At 46.6% G+C, this 20,000-nt stretch overlaps 1 protein-coding gene, 1 long non-coding RNA gene and 1 other non-coding gene across 7 annotated transcripts; 2 read left to right on the top strand and 1 right to left on the bottom strand.

The window, feature by feature from the left end:
* Nucleotides 1–994: 994 nt before the first annotated feature.
* On the bottom strand, nucleotides 995–4,650 carry LOC140640524 (uncharacterized). 3 transcript variants are annotated; one of them, XR_012037274.1, is made up of 3 exons: nucleotides 4,395–4,637; nucleotides 2,110–2,474; nucleotides 995–2,011 (listed from the first exon to the last, which is right to left on the bottom strand). It is a non-coding gene; the product is annotated as an uncharacterized lncRNA (long non-coding RNA). The 3 variants fall into 3 exon arrangements; XR_012037275.1 differs by having other exon boundaries at nucleotides 995–2,240; nucleotides 2,342–2,474; nucleotides 4,395–4,627; XR_012037273.1 differs by having other exon boundaries at nucleotides 995–2,474; nucleotides 4,395–4,650.
* A 3,435-nt stretch (nucleotides 4,651–8,085) lies between these two features.
* On the top strand, nucleotides 8,086–17,505 carry EIF5 (eukaryotic translation initiation factor 5). Of its 3 annotated transcripts, XM_072840061.1 has the most exons (12): nucleotides 8,086–8,234; nucleotides 8,369–8,579; nucleotides 9,516–9,795; nucleotides 9,911–9,992; nucleotides 10,482–10,654; nucleotides 10,945–11,056; nucleotides 11,867–12,009; nucleotides 13,001–13,159; nucleotides 13,463–13,624; nucleotides 14,100–14,264; nucleotides 14,581–14,715; nucleotides 15,283–17,505. In XM_072840061.1, the coding sequence occupies exons 3-12, from the start codon at nucleotides 9,724–9,726 to the stop codon at nucleotides 15,370–15,372; spliced, it is 1,293 nt and encodes a 430-aa protein (XP_072696162.1). In that variant the 5' UTR covers nucleotides 8,086–8,234; nucleotides 8,369–8,579; nucleotides 9,516–9,723; the 3' UTR covers nucleotides 15,373–17,505. The 3 variants fall into 3 exon arrangements, with proteins under 3 accessions (XP_072696162.1, XP_072696164.1, XP_072696163.1); XM_072840063.1 differs by lacking the exon at nucleotides 8,369–8,579 and having other exon boundaries at nucleotides 8,156–8,234; XM_072840062.1 differs by lacking the exons at nucleotides 8,086–8,234; nucleotides 8,369–8,579 and adding an exon at nucleotides 8,910–9,006.
* LOC140640783 (small nucleolar RNA SNORA28) lies at nucleotides 11,369–11,492 on the top strand. The gene has a single exon (XR_012037416.1). It is a non-coding gene; the product is annotated as a small nucleolar RNA SNORA28 (small nucleolar RNA).
* Nucleotides 17,506–20,000: the final 2,495 nt, after the last annotated feature.

Below are 20,000 nucleotides of genomic sequence, written 5' to 3' on the forward strand. Positions count from 1 at the left end.
ATGTGGAACTCGATCCCAGGTCTCCAGGATCACACCTTGGGCCAAAGGCAGGTGCTAAACCACTGAGCCACCCAGGGATCCCCACCATCACTTTATATATATTTCGATAGAGTTGTTTAGGATAGAGTTGCTTAGGTTATTGTAGGATTTTTTTTCTGATTTTGGTAAAATATATGCAACATAAAATTTACCATTTCATTGTAAGTATATGGTTCAGTGGCGCTGAGTGTGTATTCACATTGTCACCAACCATCACCAGCATCCATCTCCTGCATGTCTCCATCTTCCAGACCTGAAACTCTGTCCCAGTGAAACACCCAACTCCCTATCCCCCTTCCCAGCCCCTGGCTACCATCCTGCTACTTTGTCTATGGACCTGCCTACCCTGGAACCTCATATAAGTGGACTTACGCGTACTTGTCCTTTCGTGATGGGCGTATTCACTTAGCGTCATGAGTGAAACTTGAAGGCATTATGCTTACGTGAAACAAGCCAGTCATGGCTTTAAATGCTGACTGTGGTTTTAAAGCAGCAAAGGTATGTGTTAAAAATAGCCGTGAACTTTGTAAATAACTAGCCAAGAGTGACCTAGCCCAAAAGCCTTCTTTCTGCATGAAATACCCAAACATGCAAGCAGCCTTTATGAGCCGAACTAAAAACAGAACCCTGAGCCCAGGCTCTTGGCACATAAAGCTCAGAATAGCTGAGCTTTACTTACCAAGTATAACAGTACAAAATGTCACACTGGGAATATTGAAACGTGGGAGTTGATTGCCCAAGAAAAAAAAATCGCTCACCTAATTTAAGGAAACTCAAAATGAATCCATTCTTTCCTTCAGAGTTCTAGATTGCAAAAGTCCCATCTGGTACTAACTATATTTACTAAGATAGATCAGTACCACAAAATACAGGTTATTTAGAGCATATTGTTATGGTTTCTGGATGGTTCTTCCATCTACTAGAGAATGCAAAAAGATACAGGAAACTGACCCTAAATATGGACTAAATCTTGTTCAAATGGAAATTTAGAAACCACACCCCCAGGATCAAGGAAATAATCAACCTTTTGTACATCAGGCCCAAAGCCCTGGCAGTCATCCTGGCAAGTCCACAGATCAGTGGGGGGATGGTAAGTGAGGTCAGCACTGGGGTTTATGATGGCAGCTGAGGTAAAAGCTCACCTCGCCTGTTCATATGGTAGGGGCCAAGGGGCTGACTGGAAAGGGAAAGTAACCTCCTGGCCCTCACTGCTGTCCCCACACACCGGCTTTGCTCCCCTGTGACTTTGTCAAGGCAGTGTCACACCTCTGACCTCGGCTTCCTCATCTGCAACGTGGAGTAACAACACTCTCCCTCGGAGGACTGTCGGAGAGATTAAATGGGGTGCTAAGGCCACAGGGCTACCTCACTGTGTTTGCTCCAGGAAGGCAGACTGCCACCGGGTGTTGCTGACACTTCAGGAGTCTTGTCTCCCAAATGTGAACGCTGACTGAGAGCCAGGCGCCCAACTGTGAGCTGTCGGAGGTCTTCCTGTGAATTATATCTTCCCAAGAAGTTGAAGCCCTAATCCTGAAGGAGGTGAATGAGACCGTATTTGAAAGTAGTGTCTCTGCGAATCTCATTAAGTTAGATGAGGTCATACTGGATTGGGATGCAGGCAGGCCCTACACTGACATGTCTGGTGTCCTTATAGGAAGAGACACAGAGACAGGCTCATGTAGAGTGGAGACCACTCTGTGAAAGCACAGAGGGAAGGAGGTCACATGACAGAGAGAGCTGGGGGCGAAGCCAAAGCAAGCTAAGAACACCGAGGACCCCCGGCCACCACCAGGAACTGAGAGAGGGTACAGCCCAGCCGGCACCTTGAGTTCAGACTTCTGACCTCCAGAACCAGCATGTCTCTGTTGTTTCAAGCCAGGTTTGTGACACTTGGTGACAGCAGCCTGAGAACGCTAGTGCCATGTCTTAAATGTCTCAATGCCCTCCGGCTGACACACAGAGAGATGTGTATCTATTGGAGGAATAAACAAATGAGTAGATGAGTGAACACCAGCATGGAGATGAGGCAGGCAATGAGAGGAACAGGCAGGTATGAACACACGAGCACACCTGGATGGAGAGACAGTGGCTCCTGGCTGTGAGCACTCACACCCCACCACCAGCTCTGGATGACAGACACTTAGCTCCTGGGAGAGTTGACACGTAGGAGTATGTCCCAGCATGTCACGACTTCCAATTTCCTAGGAAATCAGAAATCTGATTCCTGAATTTTTAGGTGAAATTTTCCAAGTTCTTAAATGTTGGCTCACAAACATAATAAATGTACAAGAGGATACAGCACCTGTGGAGGCCCATCTGCATCTCTGATGTCCTGCTCAGCTGCAGGCAGGATGCACAGTGGCTGGTTGTGGAAAATTGGTGGCATACGGAAAGCATATCCTCAGCCCTTGGATCCCAACTGCTGTCTGATGTGTCTAAAAAAGAGCATTTGGGCAATCAAAATCCAACCAAAGAAAGAGCAGCAAGCTCTAGAACCAGGATATGCCAAACAGGATAAGGAGGCCTTACCCAGCAGGAAAAGCCCTACAGCAGGAAGCCAGGACCCCGGCCCCAACCTTGACACAAATCCTCTCTCTAAGCCTTGATTTCCACATCCATGAGAGGAGGGGATGGCAGGGGCACCTGCCACTCCCTGAGGTGTTGGCATGCCAGTGACAGAACATGGGTGGCAGGGCTGTGGCAACAGCAGGTGCCATTGGGACAACCATTGGAATTCTGGGCGTGGTGCACACAATGACCTGAATTGAAATCAAGAGTTGAATGCTTAACCGATGGAGCCACCCAGGTCCCGAACCCTCCAGAGATTCTGATGCTCACCCCCACTTGAGAACCACTGGCTTTGGGAAACCAAGTCACACTTGGTTTGTGTGTGATAAGCAAGAGAAGCATCCTTTACAAAATAGAGTTCAGAATATAGCATAATTTGTACCCAAAAATTAAGCCCTGGGGGGCACCGGGGTGGCTCAACAGTTGAGCATCTGCTTTTGACTCAGGGCGTGATCCTGGAGTCCTGGGATCGAGTCCCCCATTGGGCTCCTGCACAGAGCCTGCTTCTCCCTCTGCCTGTGTCTCTGCCTTTCTCTGTGTGTCTCTCATGAATAAATCCTTAAAAACAAAATTAGGTCTTGGGGTGCCTGGGTGGGTGGCTCAGTTGGTTAAGCATCTGCCTTCAGCTCAGGTCATGATCTCAGGGTCCTGGGACAGGGAGTCTGCCGGTCCGTCTGCCCCTCTGTGCTTCCGGGTCATGTGGTTCTATCACTTCACTACAAGGTCACGACCCACAGCCCATCAGCAATCAGGGAGCTCACTGGCTGGCCTGTGGCTGCTTTACCTGGGTGGGTAAAATGTGCCAGATTCACAACTAAAGGCAGAGGTAGGAACACGTAAAGATGCCCTCTCACAAAGATCTACAAATGGCTGTCAGGAATCCACAGGAATCACAGGGTCTCAGGCAAGAGAACCAGCTTCACGGCACACCTCAGCCCCTTCCAGGCCTTTCATTGTACACACAGTGCATTCCCAAAGCAGTGTACTAAGTGGGAGCAAATGCGTTGCCTACTGCCACTAGCCTCAAGCAGGTGAGGGACCAGCTCAGTAGCCATACACCTTGCTTCCCTGAAGAAAGGACCCAAGGCAAGCCAGAAGCAACCAGCACGGTCATCCTCCTATGCTGTGTGTGGCTTCCGTGTGGCCCATACTCAAGCAATCCCAGAGGAGGGCCGGCTCTCCAAGTCATCCACATTTCTCCATCATCTGCTGCATCAATACAACGTTGTACCTTCTTCTCTTTTTCCAGGAATGACATACTACAGAGTCTGACTGGAGTCCAATGCTTGGCAGCAGGAAGACATCAGGTCAGTAACCAGTGATAGCTCACAAGATGCTTCATCTCTTTCCCCATACACATCTCTGCTTCCTGCCTCTGCCCCATTAGTAGCTGACTCTTTGTTCTCCTCAAGGACAGGTCCCCTGCCCTCAAGTTGTTTAGCCCAATGAGGAAGGTGGACAAGCAAACAAGCAAATGCAATGAAGTCCCACTGAATGCCAGAGGTGTGGCGGAAGTGTTGGGTGGGTGGGAGGGGCCTGTCACAGAAGCAGGGAGACATCCTGCCTGAGGATCAGAGATTTCAGGAAGGGGACAAGCTTCATTTGGTGTCCACCAGGCACATAGCTGCTAGTTGTTTACATATGGCACCTGAGCAGGGCCTGCAATGTGGGTGGGGCCCGTATCCCTGCAACTCAGAAATGTTTATTGATATGGGTGCGTTAAATTACCAAGGTTTAGGGTTCTAGCTTTCAACATAGCCAACGCCTTTGACTGCTTCTGTACTCACCAGATAACCTTCAGCTCCCTCCCAGCAGCTCTGAATGTCTGCTCTACGCACCTCTGTGACGGGCTATTGCTAGAAGAAAAATGAACATACCCTGTAGCTCATTCTCAAGCCGGGGAGACAAAAACCCTTATGCACAGCTTTAACAGTGTGCTGGAGGTTAGAGATAGCTAAGACAAGGATGTCATAGAGACCAGCTGTCCAACCGGACGACCCATCACAGAGGGCAATGTCCTGGTCCCTCAGTGGCCCACAGCTCAGGAACACAAGGTCCTCAGTCCACACAGGCTTGATCTTGCTCAAGGGGGCAAATTCATGCTACACAGAACAGACACCAATACCTAACAACTGTAAGGCCAGTTTACAAACTTACATTTTCAGCAGCTATACATGCCTATTGTCCAAGGCATGTGCTGAAATGCATAACTCAGGCACTCACCTGACAACAGTTTCAGAGGTACCAAGTACCTATTACTTATCAAACTGTGAGCGCCTGATTGGAAGAAGTGCAGCCAAATGAGGTGGAGGCCAGAAGTAGGAGGCGGAATCGTGTGATGATCCTGGCGTCAAGCTAGAGTTCAAACACTACCCACCATTTTATTAGACAGGTGACTGCGAGAAAATTAACCTTCCTGACTCTTTCCTCACCTGTAAAATGGCAATAACAACAAACACTCCCTTACATGATCGTTAAAGGATTAAAATAGATTATACATGTAAATTGCCCAGACTTATGTATGTTTACATTTACTCGTGAACGCTGGGTCATGTAATGGTTAAGGGAACAGACTCTCGGTCAGACAGATCTCAGTTTAAATTCCAGCTCTGCCACTTACTAGTGTGTGATCTTGGGCAAGTTGCTTAATTTTTTCCATTAAGCCTCAATTTGCTCATTTGTAAAACAGGAAGAAAAATTCTTCCTAGGGGCTAGAAAGTGTATTCTAATCACCTAGTAAATTCCTAGGCTATGAGAAGCATTCAAAAAATAGTACGGTTAAGAGTAATTTTTAAAAATTGTCCCTGATTAGGGGGCGGCCCGGGTGGCTCAGTGGTTTACTGGCACCTTCAGCCCAGGGCCTGATCCTGGAGACTCAGGATCAAGTCCCGCGTTGGGCTCCCTGCATGGAGCCTGCTTCTCCCTCTGCCTGTGTCTCTGCCTCTCTCTCTCTGTGTCTCTCATTAATGAATGGATAAAATCTTAAAAAAAAAAAAAAAAAATCTGTCCCTGATTAGATACAAATGAGCAGCACACCTGCTAAAAATTAAAGTTAAAATTAGTACAAACTTTTTAAATGAAGTTAAACATGGGGCCATCAAACATAATCTCCCCAAATAATAATCACTCACCTTGTATTTAGCTTTATTAAAAATCATTCTGGGATCCCTGGGTGGCGCAGTGGTTTGGCGCCTGCCTTTGGCCCAGGGCGCAATCCTGGAGACCCAGGATTGAATCCCACATCGGGCTCCCGGTGCATGGAGCCTGCTTCTCCCTCTGCCTGTGTCTCTGCCTCTCTGTCTCTCTGTGTGTGACTATCATGAATAAATAAATAAAATCTTTAAAAAAAAAAAAATCATTCTGACAAGGCAAGCCCGTTGCCTCAGACTAGTTTCATTTCCATATTTTCTGAGTTTCTAAAATGTCATTTGCATGCAAAAACTTCAAAGTTTCAATACTGCTAAATCATGCTTCATGGTGAACCAGAAGCAGCTTGTCTGGGATCTACCTTTTCTGTGGCTCAGATGGGAACCCTGGTGCCCATAAAACATTATGCATTTCGTCTTAACGATCGTACACCATTGTACGATCACACACACACACTGTGTGATAACATAAGCTCCTATAGCAAAGACACAAATCACTTTGCCCAATTCCAAATGGCCCTTTTATTTATTTATTTTCAGATGGCCCTTTTATGAACCTCCCCACCCACACTGTCAGTTTTAAAATGGGGTATAGCTGAGTGAAGTAAGTCAATCGGAGAAGGACAAACATTGTATGTTCTCATTCATTTGGGGAATATAAATAATAGTGAAAGGGAATATAAGGGAAGGGAGAATAAATGTTTGGGAAATATCAGAAAGGGAGACAGAACATAAAGACTCCTAACTCTGGGAAACGAACTAGGGGTGGTGGAAGGGGAGGAGGGCGGGGGGTGGGGGTGACTGGGTGACGGGCACTGAGGGGGGCACTTGACGGGATGAGCATTGGGTGTTATTCTGTATGTTGGCAAATTGAACACCAATAAAAAATAAAATTTAAGAAAAATAAAGTAAAATAAAATGGGGTATAAAGCTTGCAAATCATGGAAGAGCATCCTGAAGTTTTTTTTTTTTAATTAAAATTTTATTTATTTATTTATGATAGTCACAGAGAGAGAGAGAGAGAGAGAGGCAGAGACACAGGCAGAGGGAGAAGCAGGCTCCATGCACCGGGAGCCCGATGTGGGATTCGATCCCGGGTCTCCAGGATTGCGCCCTGGGCCAAAGGCAGGCACCAAACCGCTGCGCCACCCAGGGATCCCCAGCATCCTGAAGTTTAATAAAAACCAACGCACCCTTCGGTTCCAACTTTCTTGCATATTTAATTGGTCTCAAAGAGGGCAGCCCCTTACCCACCTCACCCTGTCCTCAACAACATTGCTACTTTCTGCAGCCCGGGCACACTTGGCCCTGAGGGCTAGGGGGCTCCTTAGAGACCGCAGGGAGTGGATTAGAACCCCATCCCCATCCTACGGTTCCTGGTTTTACCACAGCCAGCTATGCTGGATTTCAGGGTGGACTCGGTGCGCTTTCACGGTAGCAACTCAAACTCTTAAAAATGAGTTTCTGAAAGAACGGGAGAGCTTCTGCAATCGCTTCAACAGGATGAAAACATCACTAAATGATCAGGCAATGCGACCTCATTAGGAACACCTGCTTTGGGCTGTGCTTCGCCCACAGCAAGGAAGCCGCGGTGGATCCCCCGAGAGGTGGGTGCGGGGAATTGGAACCCAATGAGATGCTTCGTTTGAGCAAAGTTACTGTGGAGGACGAGGACCCGGGGGCCTCTTCCCAGACGCGCTTTCTGGAGGGTCCCGGGGTCCGCCTCTTTAGAAGGCGGGTGCACGGGAGCGCCCAGCCCCGCCAGGCCTGCAGGCGGGGGGCCGGGGAGAGAGCCAGGCCGGCGGGCCCAGGCCCGCAGCACGACCCCCCCCCCCCCCCCGAGGTGACACCCGGACCCCGGCCTGGGAGCTTAGGAGGCAGCGCTCAGGATGAAAGACCCGGGCCCGCCCACCACCACCGGCCGCCCAGGCCCAGGCCCAGGCCCAGGGAGCGGGGAGGAAGAACAACTTCCTCCTCGAGCCCCGGCGACCGGCATCCCCCAAGGGGCGGAAAGGGCAGGGAAGACGTCCCCCGCCCCGCCCCCGGGCGAGGCTGCGCGCCCGCCGCGAGAGGAACTCGGCGGGAACGAGACCAGGCCGAGGCGGCGGGGGAGGGGAGCCAACCGCCATCTTCCCCCCCGCACCCAAACCGACAAAGCGCGGCCCCGCGGCCAGCTCCCGCCGCGGCCTGCAGCTCTCGCGAGACCGCGAAGGCCTCTGGGACGGGCGGGGGAGGGGAGGGCAAGGGAAGAGATCCGGGACCCGGGGACTGGGGGCGGGCTGAGGCGGCGAACGGAGCCTTAGGAAGCAGGAGGGGCGGAGAAAGACGCAATTGACGCGGCACGTGGACCAATCACGAGCGAGCTCGGGCGCGCCTCAGGCCAATGAGCGGTGCGGCCTGGCGCGGGGGGCGGGCGCTGGGGCTGAGGGTAGCTTGAGCGCGGCGGCGGCGTTGATCAGTCAGAGCGAGAACATTCCAGAGGTGAGTCCGGTGGAGGGGCGGCGGCCCCGCGCCCCTTCCCCAGTCCTCCCCGCCCCCTCGACCCCCGCGGGCCGCTGGCTGGCGGGGAAGGCGCCCCGACGCCCGCGGCTCACGGCGCCGTCTCTCCGCGCCAGGTCGCCAGGCCCCGGGCGCTGAAGGGTGTGGACCCCGGACGTCGCTGGGACAGCCCCTCCCCGCTGCTCGGCGGCGCCTGGCCCGGCCGCTGCTCGCTGCGCTGCTCCGCCGCCTCCGCCGCCCCTCCTCGGACTCGGGTTCACACGCGCCTCACTTCATCCCAGTCCCGGGCGAGCAGCGTTGGGTTTATGTCTTTATTTGACGAAAACGGTGAGTCCGCGGGCGGGCCGGCGGGGAGATGGCGGCCGCACAAGATGGCGGCGCGCCGCGTGACCCGCGCGCGCGTGTGGCGCAGTTCGGGCGGGCGGGCCCCGCGCCCCCGCCGCCCAGCCCTCCGCCCCGGCCCGGGCCCGCGCCCCCGCCCCTCCGCGCCTCCCCTCTCCCCCCGCCTCCGCCCCGACCCCCTCCCCGCCGGGCCCCTGCCCCCTCCCCGCCGGGCCCCTGCCCCTCCCCCGCCCCGCGGGAGCGCGCCGCGCGGGCTGACTCAGGCCCCATTGCTGCATTCATGAGTCATCGCCCGCTCGGGGGCGGGGGCGGCCCGAGCCGGCGCCCCTTGGCGCTTTCGCTTCCCGCGGCGCGCATGGCGGGGTCGCTGCCCCGGGCGGAGCGGCCGGTAGCCATGGGCACCGGAGCGAAGGTTGACTGCGCGCAGAGCGGGGACGGGGCGGAGCGGCGGCGGTCCGTGCACACTCCCGCGAGACCGCGAGTCCCGGATTGGGGCAGGGCTCCTTCAGGGGCGCGCTCGGTGTTGAGCCGGGGGGCGGCAGGGCCGGGGGTCGAGGCTGCGAAGTTTGTCCGAAAACCCAGCCTGGGTCTGCCTTCGTCTCCACGGCGGTTGTTAGAACATGGCCGCTCCGTCGAAGCAACCCTGGGACGGGCGGGTGGTGTGGGCTTCGGGGTAAACCCCGGGCAGGCAGCCGAAGCCGGGCTGCTCGTCGTGGGAAGTCTGGCAGCTCCCAGCTGGAGGCCCTTTAGATTGCGACAGGTGTTCTGTGTTCGAGGAGAATGTTAGCTTCTCACGTGAACTGTGATGCTTCCTAATGTGGCAGAACGAGGCGTCCTTAACTGGGAGGCGGAGGGAGGTTTCCTCCTGCGGGAATCACGTTAAACGTTGGGGGTTGTGTGTGCTTTTCCTTTCTCTTTCAGAGCTGTTGCGCAGCCATTGGTACCTGTATTGGGGAAACATAGCATACAAGCAAGAAGCTTACAGCCTCAGTGGCGAAAATTTTTTCATGTCAGAGACCGAGAACTCTTGCAGTCGTTTATGTCATCCCTTCTTCTCCAGACAGAAGATACCAAAAAGTTGCAATCAAAGATCTCTTCATCTTATTGATAAAGCCACTAATAAGCCAAAATGTCTGTCAATGTCAACCGCAGTGTGTCAGACCAGTTCTATCGCTACAAGATGCCCCGTCTGATTGCCAAGGTAATTAATGCTGATCTTCATTTTAGTAATGAAACCTAAGCTCTCTTCCTAGATTGTTAAAGACTGCATCTCCTCAGGTAGATAATGCAAAATTAAAGCTTTTTTTTTTCCTTAGGTTGAGGGCAAAGGAAATGGTATCAAGACAGTTATAGTCAACATGGTTGACGTTGCAAAGGCGCTTAATCGGCCTCCAACGTGTAAGTAATGCTTCTTAAGAGGAGTTTGAAAAAGCATATTATGGATATGATCGTGACAAGCTTCAATCTGTGTATCTTGATTGAGTTGGGGTTTTTTTTTTTTTTTTTTTTTTTTTTTTTTTTTTTAAGATTTTATTTATTCATGAGAGATACAGATAGGGGCAGAGGGAGAAGCAGGCTCCATACAGGGAGCCCTATGTGGGACTCAATCCCGGGTCTCCCGGGTCACATCCTGGGCCGAAGGCGGCACTAAACCGCTGAGCCATCCCTGCTGCCCTCTTGATTGACTTGTATGATAGTTTGTTTCAGGGTTAAGTGGAATTTTGGGCTTGAAAACCCAACTGATGTGTTAGTTGCTATTAGTAAACAAAACTACCCAAGTAAGACATATTTTTAGCTGTGTAGAAGTAGCAAAAGTGTTATTTGTAGGAGGGTGAGTCAGTCAAAAACTTAATTTTCTCCCCCACCCCTTCCACCACCCCGCCATAGATCCCACCAAATATTTTGGTTGTGAGCTGGGAGCACAGACCCAGTTTGATGTTAAGAATGACCGTTACATTGTCAATGGATCTCATGAGGCGAATAAGCTGCAAGACATGTTGGATGGATTCATTAAAAAATTTGTTCTTTGTCCTGAGTGTGAGAATCCTGAAACAGAGCTGGTGAGTCCTTTTTGAGATTTTTGTCAGAAAGAGGAAAACCTACACCTGCTTTTGTGATCAGTCCTTTGATATTACCAAATTTAGTTTAAGAGATCGCAAATTTAGTTGGAAATTAAAGCAGCAAATTTTTTAGAAATTTTCAATGTTGGCTTTTCTAAGTAGATCATTTTGTTAAAAACAATTTTGTATGTTAGGCTGGAATTACATAGTTAAGTATTTCAACACTTTGTTTTTTGCAAAATTTTATTGTAGGGCAAAGATAACACTTGTCTTTACCCCTTTTTTGGCAGCATGTCAATCCAAAGAAGCAAACAATAGGTAATTCTTGTAAAGCCTGTGGCTATCGAGGCATGCTTGACACACATCATAAACTCTGCACGTTCATTCTCAAAAACCCACCTGGTGAGTCTTTATGATCAACTTGTAAGAACTTAACAGTAAAGCAATTGATTGCTGGAAACAAAGCAGAAGTTTCTTTACTGCTATGAAATTAGAAGATAAGGAATTTCCTATTTTTGTGCCTTGATCTGTTGGATCTGTTACCTTGAAAGATGTACTGTTAAAGATAGAACAGGCTGCCAAATTAAGACTGGTCACTTAGGAAGAAATAGATTTGTGTAAAACAAATTGTGCAATTCCAGCAAAGGATCTCCTGTAATACTCTTGTGAACGAGGGTCCTGACTCATTAAGCCTAACTGGCTTTAGAACATTGCAAGCAACACTCTGTGGCAGATGATGGAAGTTGTCTGACACAATTTGAGCTTGCTATAGCAAGAAAGTCTAACCTATTCCAGTGTTCTCCTCAATGAGACCAACTGTTATATAGACTTAAACAACGTTCCAGCTTTTACTTAAAGTGCATTTGAGATGTACTGTTATTTGGGTATATGAGGGATGAGAGGGTCAGGAGTGCCAACCTTCACTATCTGGTCTACTGAGACATCATCACTTCATTTTAATCCTACTGAACAGTGAATGCCTCTACTATTCTGGGACATTTCATTCTTACCCTGAATTTTTTATATAGGAAATGATAGTGGATAAATTTGGTCTGTAAATCCTACTAGAATTATAAGTAGCGTTGTGTATGTATATGGATTTCAAGGGAAGATTCCAAAGCAGAAGGGAGCAAGGTTTTTAAATGTTTATGAGAAATAGTGAGCTGTGATAAAACTATTAAATTTTTTGTTTCTTTTTTTGTTCTCCTGTAGAGAATAGTGACAGTGGTACAGGGAAGAAAGAAAAGGAAAAGAAAAACCGGAAAGGCAAGGACAAGGAAAATGGTTCTGTGTCCAGCAGTGAGACGCCCCCACCCCCACCACCAAATGAGATCAGTCCTCCTCCACATGCTGCGGTGAGTGCAGGGATGAGGGTGGTGGGCACCAAAGTTGAGTTGAGTGGGGGCAGAAATAAGGAAAGTCATCTTCATTTTTTTAAAGATTTTTATTATTTATTCGTGAGAGACAGGCAAAGGGAGAAGCTGGCTCCCCACAGGAAGCCTAATGTGGGATTTGATCCTGGGACTCTGGGATCACACCCTGAGCTGAAGGCAGACGCTCAACTATGGAGCCACCCAGGTGTCCCTATCATCCATTTTATTATTTATTTATTTTTATTTATTTACTTATTTTTTTTAAAAGATTTTGTTTATTCATAGAGACACAGGCAGAGGGAGAAGCATGCTCCATGCAGAAAGCCTGACGTGGGACTAGATCCCGGGTCTCCAGGATCACACCCCAGGCTGCAGGCGGCGGTAAACCACTGCGCCACCGGGTCTGCCCCCTATCTTCATTTTAATACTGCAATGATACCAGGGATCCCTGGGTGGCTCAGCAGTTAGCACCTGCCTTTGGCCCAGGGCATGATCTTGGAGTCCCGGGATCCAGTCCCACGTCAAGCTCCCTGCATGGAGCATGCTTCTCCTTCCGCCTCTGGCTCTTCCTCTCTCTCTCTCTCTCTCTCTCTCTCCCTCCCTCTCTCTCTCTCTCTCATAAATCTTTTTAAAAATTTGCAATGATACCTTGGGTTCCTGGTTCTGTAGGTAAGTCCAATATTTATGGAAAATAAATCCAGTGCCATTAACGTGACTAGAAATCTGGAATGTTTTTTTTTTTTTTTTTTTAATTTATTTATTTACGATAGTCACACAGAGAGAGAGAGAGAGAGGCAGAGACACAGGCAGAGAGAGAAGCAGGCTCCATGCACCGGGAGCCCGACGTGGGATTCGATCCCGGGTCTCTAGGATCGCGCCCTGAGCCAAAGGCAGGCGCCAAACCGCTGCGCCACCCAGGGATCCCGTTTTTTTGCGTTTTTGAGGCATTTGACAACAATGCTGTTCTTGACAGGAAGAAGAGGAGGATGATGATTGGGGGGAGGATACGACTGAGGAAGCTCAAAGACGAAGAATGGATGAAATCAGTGATCATGCAAAAGTTCTAACACTCAGTGATGATTTGGAAAGGACTGTAGAAGAGCGGGTCAATATTCTGTTTGATTTTGTGAAGGTAAGAACTTCAAGAGCAGCTAAACATTTTTTTGTTAATCACCCTCAAGTCTTGAGGTTTTAAGATATTTATTACTTTATATTTGTGATCTGGCACATAATTTTTCCTCATGATGTCTTTTGAATACTCAAACTTATTTACTGAAATTACTTTTTGCAGTGCTTCCAGGTACTATCTTTGGCATGTGCATATTAACTAAAAAATCCTGAAGCTATAATGGGAAAAGTCTGAAAGCGGGGAGGAATGAGCATCTCTAGAGCAAAATGTGTCTCCATTTTGCTGAATTGCTCCCTTTATTTGCAGAAAAAGAAAGAAGAAGGTATTATTGACTCGTCAGACAAAGAAATTGTTGCTGAAGCAGAAAGACTGGATGTAAAAGCTATGGGTCCTCTTGTTTTGACTGAAGTTCTTTTTAATGAGAAGATTAGAGAACAAATTAAGAAATACAGGCGCCATTTCCTACGAGTAAGTGAATTATTTTGTGAGATTTAGAGTTGAATGACCCTGGGAAGATGTCTGTCATCCTAAAACGAGAGATAATTGACCTACCTTATCAAGCATAGGACTAAGTAGAAAATGCTGTATAATAGTCTCTTAGAGAGTAATGCATAGATTTTATGCATTGACTTTTTGAACTTGAACCACTGTTTAAGCCCGTAGCCTTAAGGAACAATTTTGAGAGATGAGTATACTTAAAACTTCTTTAAAAGTTTGTTAATATCGGGATCCCTGGGTGGCGCAGCGGTTTGGCGCCTGCCTTTGGCCCAGGGCGCGATCCTGGAGACCCGGGATCGAATCCCACATCAGGCTCCCGGTGCATGGAGCCTGCTTCTCCCTCTGCCTGTGTCTCTGCCTCTCTCTCTGACTATCATAAATAAATTAATAAATTTTAAAAAAAATAAAAATAAAAGTTTGTTAATATCAACATGTTTGTTTCCAGTTTTGTCACAACAACAAAAAAGCTCAACGGTACCTTCTTCATGGTTTGGAGTGTGTGGTAGCAATGCATCAAGCTCAGCTCATTTCCAAGATTCCCCATATCTTAAAGGAGATGTATGATGCAGATCTGTTGGAAGAAGAAGTCATCATCAGCTGGTCAGAAAAGGTGGGGAATAGATACAGCCTCTTGAAGATCAGTTGTTGGGGCACTTTTGGAAGAAGTAATTCCTGATACTTAAGTTTCTTCTACATTGAAATGCAGTCCTTGGTATAACTCATAGGTGATTCCCACAATGGCAACTTTCTACTAATAATGGAAGGAAGTATTTAGATTCTTGGTTACTTGTTTGCTGAATACATGTATCTGTTGAGTCAAGATTAGGATGTGACCCAGTTCCTTCAAAGAGCTCAGTGTGTAGGTAGTTATATAAATTAATTTTTAGATTTCTCCAACTAAGGAAATTGTATTGAACTTTTTTTAGGCCTCTAAGAAATATGTCTCAAAAGACCTTGCCAAAGAGATTCGTGTCAAAGCAGAACCATTTATAAAATGGTTGAAGGAAGCAGAGGAAGAATCTTCTGGCGGTGAAGAAGATGATGAAGATGAGAATATTGAGGTAAACTACGTTATGATTTGGGATTATGAAATGGTAATCAGGTAATTTTAAATTTTTAGATGGAGCAAAACATGGTCTTGATAATTTGGGAAATTATCGTGTTGATATAAAGGATTGGGGGAAATGTCTCCTGCCCCTAAACAGGATTGGAAATAGGGTTTAGTTAACAGCCGGTTGAGTATAGAGGTGCTAGTTTGTCCGTAAGAATTAAGGTGGTATCAGACTGGAGAGAGAAAACTCCATTTTCATCTAACAAAAAGTTTGAAAAAATGGCAGCTGTGGGGCGCCTAGCCTAGGTGGCTCAGTTGGTTAAGCATCCAACTCTTGATTTCTACTCCGGTCATGATCTCACAAGGGTGTGAGATTGAGACCTGCTTGAAACCAGTGTGGAGCCTGCGGGTCTCTTCCCTTTCACCCACCCCCATTTGCACACACTTTCTTAAAAAAAAAAAAAAAAAAAAAAAATGGGTAGTTTTTTCTTTGTTGACCATTGATTTGTATTGCTGTTTTTATAGATAGGTTTATTAGGATACAGACTTAACACAATCAATAAAATTGTTTTATCAGGTGGTGTATTCGAAGACTGCCAGTGTACCTAAAGTTGAAGCTGTGAAGTCTGACAACAAGGATGATGACATTGATATTGATGCCATTTAAAGGGGTGGGTGCAGCCCAGCTTAACGGTGTAATGCTGCGAATCTTTCTGCATCATCAGCCAGAAGTGCAACATGTATGTGCAAAAGCTAAAATGGCTTAACATCATGCTACACTTTCTACTAAAAATGTATTGCTGTGAGTGGTCTGTAATTAAGCCCAACAAGACATCTAGGGAGTCCATACACATATCAGTGAGCAGATATAGTTTGCTTATTTATAGCATGTTTCTTTTTGAAAAATTAGTGGTGGACACATTTGGATCACATGTATACAGTTAAATAAAGATTTGATTTTGGTCATTCTTCAGATAATTGGCTCTGAATGACTTAAGCTGAAATGGCTCCTTTTTTTAAATACTGCACCACCATTAACCTGATAGGATTCTTGGAGCCTGTTAGATATTGTTAGATGCTGAGACTGTAAAGATGTTCTCAGCAGAATGTAAACATAAGCTTACTTGTAATTATCTTAATCAGCCATTGAAAAATATAGTACTTTTCAAGTGTTCAGTCCTTCAAATTGGCATATGGTAATGTACATTCTTTCCATGCTGAGGTGGACTGATCATCAAAATGGCAGTGCAACATCTTTATCTTCTTGAGAAGTGAAAATGACCTGAGTGTCCTATAAATAATTTTAAGAGCAGGTTTTGAAACTTGAATTGTGTTTTTTCAGTTCGTGTATACTTAACCCCAAATTGTAGTCTTTGGAGTCATGTGCATTGCACGTTTGGATGAGCCAGGGGAATTATTACATTAACAAACAAGCATTTTATGTGTATGTAGCTGTTGCTTTGTACTAAGAAAATTCTGAAACTAGGATGTGATTATATAGTAAGCTATGATTTTATTTGGGGGAAGCAGGAAAAGGTGCACTAAATCTCTAGCAAAAACTGAGCATAATTTTTCAAGTTTTATTCTTATGGTTGAATTAGTTTCAAAATGTTAAGGCATACTGTATCTTTTGTTCATTGTGGATTTCCTCTTGATAATATGGTTTGTTCTTTAATGCCTTTTACATGTCGATAATAGCTTATGCTTTTTAGGTTTTGGTTGCTATCTTGCCAAAATAAGTGTTCCTGTGTCTCAAACTTGATCCCCTCCCCCCCCCATGTCTTATTTAAAGCAAAACAAGACAAAAAGCTAAAAGCATACTTCAAGTTAAAGCCTATATTTTGGTGTAAGACTGAAGGTGTTCTTTATTTCACATTGAATATAGCCAGACACCCAAGAAGTCTGATGATGGCCACTGAATGCAGGTGATCAGGGGCCTGACCCCAGCCCATCCTGAGGTGTTTAGACTTGGGAATAACTTGATGAATTCTTTGCTCAGTTAGCTGATCTCAACTAACTGTATGGGTTATGGCTTTATCTGAGAAATCATCTTTAAGGGAAAAACCTGTTGCATTTCTTCCTTGCCGCAAAATACACTGGGAATCAACAATCCAAAGGGTTAATTTCATTGGGAACACTGTCTTGCAGCATCTTTTTCTTTTGTCATCCATTTTCAAAGATTATAATGAGACCTTAATGTATGTAAGAATTTTTCACATTGGAAATTATACAAACATTTGATATGCGAAAATCTTGTTAGCTGGATATTTCAAGGAGGTAAAATCAAGTAATCTTACTGGAGACATACAGATTTGGTCCTCCGCCCCCCTGCCTTTTGATGGATTTTAATGAGTGAAGCAAAAGCACCAATCTGGAGGGAATGTGTTTTGTCACACCAAAGAGATGAAATTTTTGTAAATTTACATCTCACTTAGGTTGGAGATTCTTTGCCATAGGCCAATTTGCTTTCATCTAAAATTCTATGGGAGATAGGGATGACTCAAGCCAAGTTGCATTCAACATAATGTTAAGCTAATGAGGTTCTGTTAGTTTGGGAGTTTTTTTCTTTTAACCTGAAGGAAAACCTGTTTGGGGCTTCTAAACACTAAAGAGAAAATTTTGGCTTAGACTAGTATTCAGTCTGGTGCCAAACTTCCAATGGAATTCAAATCCACGGAATAGAAATTTTATCCATAGAGGCTATCCTAATAAATTAATCCTTCACTTTGATCTATTTGATGGTCTTAAAATTTCCTGTTTCAAACAGCTACATTACTTGATTAAAACAATGTTAAAATTATATTTTGTCTCTGCTTTAATATTAAAACTAATCTAGATTCTTATTTTATTAAGATCGAAGCATTGAACTTTCCTGTGTTTTGTAGCTAATGCTTTGGATATGTGTTGGGATGTTTTCATGGTTGCCAGTCCCACTCAGAAAACAGATGCTGCTCATTACTGTGGGTCAGTGGCTTTCCTTAGGTTTTGTTCTCTCTCAAACTGGAAACGGTCTGCCTTGATTTGGGTTCTTGACATCTTGATGGGTGGTTACTTTAGGAAATTGAAATGTCAAGTATATAATTCTATAACAGATGCCTAGTTTAAGAAAGGGAAATAAGAGATTGCATTCCAAACAAGTCCACTCTGAAATTGATGAACCTACGAACCTAGAAGTCAAAGAAGGGAAAGGAGTGTTCTCTATAACGTAATGCTTATTGCTTTTTAGGGCAGGCTGTGTATGTTGCAATTGCCCCCACTGTTTACTCCATTGCAGTAAGCACGTTGACCTGAAGATAACTTAGAAATGAAAACTGGCCTTCTAAAAGAGTGGAAAATCCAGAAGGGTATTGATGCTGAGGAGCCACCTATCTGCATTTTGGGTTTGTTGCATTAATCCTCCCAGTGAACCTGAGATGGCTAGTATTGTCCCAAGGTAACTCACCAGATTCCTGTGCTCAACCACTTTGTTGTGCACTGCAAAGCTAAAGATGTGTTTAAAACCAATATGAAGGGGGCAGCCCGGGTGGCTCAGTGGTTTAGTGCCGCCTTCAGCCCAGGGTGTGATCCTGGAGACCTGGGATCGAGTCCCATGTCAGGCTTTCTGCGTGGAGACTGCTTCTCCCTCTGTGTCCCTCTTTATCTCTGTGTGTCTCATGAATAAATAAAATCTTTAAAAAAAAAAAAGACCAATATGAAAATATTCTCCTGAAATCTACTTAGAACTTTAGCAAAACAGACGAACCATAATGGAGGTTTAATTTTTGTTTTTAAGATTTCACTCGTTTATTCATGAGACAGAGAGGCAGAGGGAGGAGCAGGCTCCATGTAGGGAGCCTGATGTGGGACTCCATCCTAGGATCATAACCTGAGGCAAAGGCAGATGCCCAACTGCTAAGCCACCCAGGTGTCCTGAGTTTTAAATTTGTCTTAACACTTCTGCAAACAATCTTTAGTGAACTTTAACAGCTACTGTTTGACTTTTCCATATTCTAGAATAACCTGGACTGCATTGTCCTGTTGATCTTCAAATGTGGTGGCCTGTTAGACTACTACAGTTTCTCATTTTTCTTCAGAATCTAGACCAGGAGAGTAGAGTGTTAGGCTCTCAAAGCAGACAGTGGGGTCTGATTTGCCCCAATGCCTGCTTTTGGCATATTACTCAACCAGCCCTGTTTTTTTTTGTTTTTAAGATTTTATTTATTCATTAGAGACACAGAGAAAGGCTCCTCCATGCAGGGAGTCTGATGTGGGACTCGATCCCGGGACTCTAGGATCATGCCCTGGGCCAAAGGCAGGTGCCAAACCGCTGGGCCACCCAAGGATCCCATCAACCAGCCCTGTTTAAGGGACATACTCACTTGGGTATCGCCAGGGCCTCCCTGGAAGACTATATTCTCCTAATGTGGATGGTAACTCCTCTGTACAATGCTTGAAATTCTACTAGAAGCCTAATACTCCAATCCATGGAGGTTATTGCTAGGGGAAATGGGTCTGAAGAAGGGAATAGGAGGGTAAAGTGTGCGCTGGAATCTCCAGATAATGTGGAGCAGGAATCAGACTGAGGAGAGCATAGGCTAGCTAAAAGTTATTCTTGGCTAGGGAGCAGTTAGTGGTACAGTGTTTGAGGAGTCATTAGTGTGCCATAGGTGGTTGCCATGAGCAATGCTTAATCTGCAGTGGTACTCAGACCAAGTCCGGTCTGGCTAAGGACAGTCCAGGGCTCCTACTGGGATCCCATAAAAGCTGCAAATAGCACCTGAGCCAGTAGCCAGCTCAGCCTGTCACCTGTCCAACAGATTGGGTTAGCTGAGAAGCACCCATCAGCACTTTCATGGGGCAACCTTCAGCTAGGGCTGGCAGTATGACATCCCCAGCCCAAGGTGGGGACTGAGGAGTTCAAGGCCAGTGAGTGAAGCTGGGCTGAGTCTGGTCAGAAGTCCTTAACCCAGGGAAGGGATCATTTGAAAGTACCCAGTGAGGTTGGTAGCACAGGTTGTAACCTGTGCACCTCATTGGAAGAAACCAGCCAGAGAAGAGGCAACTGCCCTGGGGTCCCATGGCACACCCACACAGGCTGGACCCCGACACTTCTGCCTGAGTTAATGCTGTCCCCCATACAGTGTTCAGGTCCCTTGCCCTATGGGTGACTTAACTTTCTGATCAGGAGGGCAGCTTATAAGTTCCCCTCAGTGTTGAATGACACAGCTGCTGAAGGGGCTAGAGCCATCAGAAGCCATCCTCTCCAGACTGGGAAGCAGGGTTTCCCAGGGACCAGGCGCCAATCCCCCTTAGGTG

This window comes from Canis lupus, chromosome 9 (assembly GCF_048164855.1).
Source record: "Canis lupus baileyi chromosome 9, mCanLup2.hap1, whole genome shotgun sequence".
NCBI lineage: Eukaryota > Metazoa > Chordata > Mammalia > Carnivora > Canidae > Canis > Canis lupus.

Coding starts and splice junctions, on each gene's coding strand:
- EIF5 (XM_072840061.1), top strand. CDS start 9,724: ATGTCTGTCAATGTCAACCGCAGTGTGTCAGACCAGTTCTATCGCTAC. Junction 9,993..10,481: donor GCTTAATCGGCCTCCAACGT/GTAAGTAATGCT, acceptor ACCCCGCCATAG/ATCCCACCAAATATTTTGGT. Junction 10,655..10,944: donor AGAATCCTGAAACAGAGCTG/GTGAGTCCTTTT, acceptor CTTTTTTGGCAG/CATGTCAATCCAAAGAAGCA.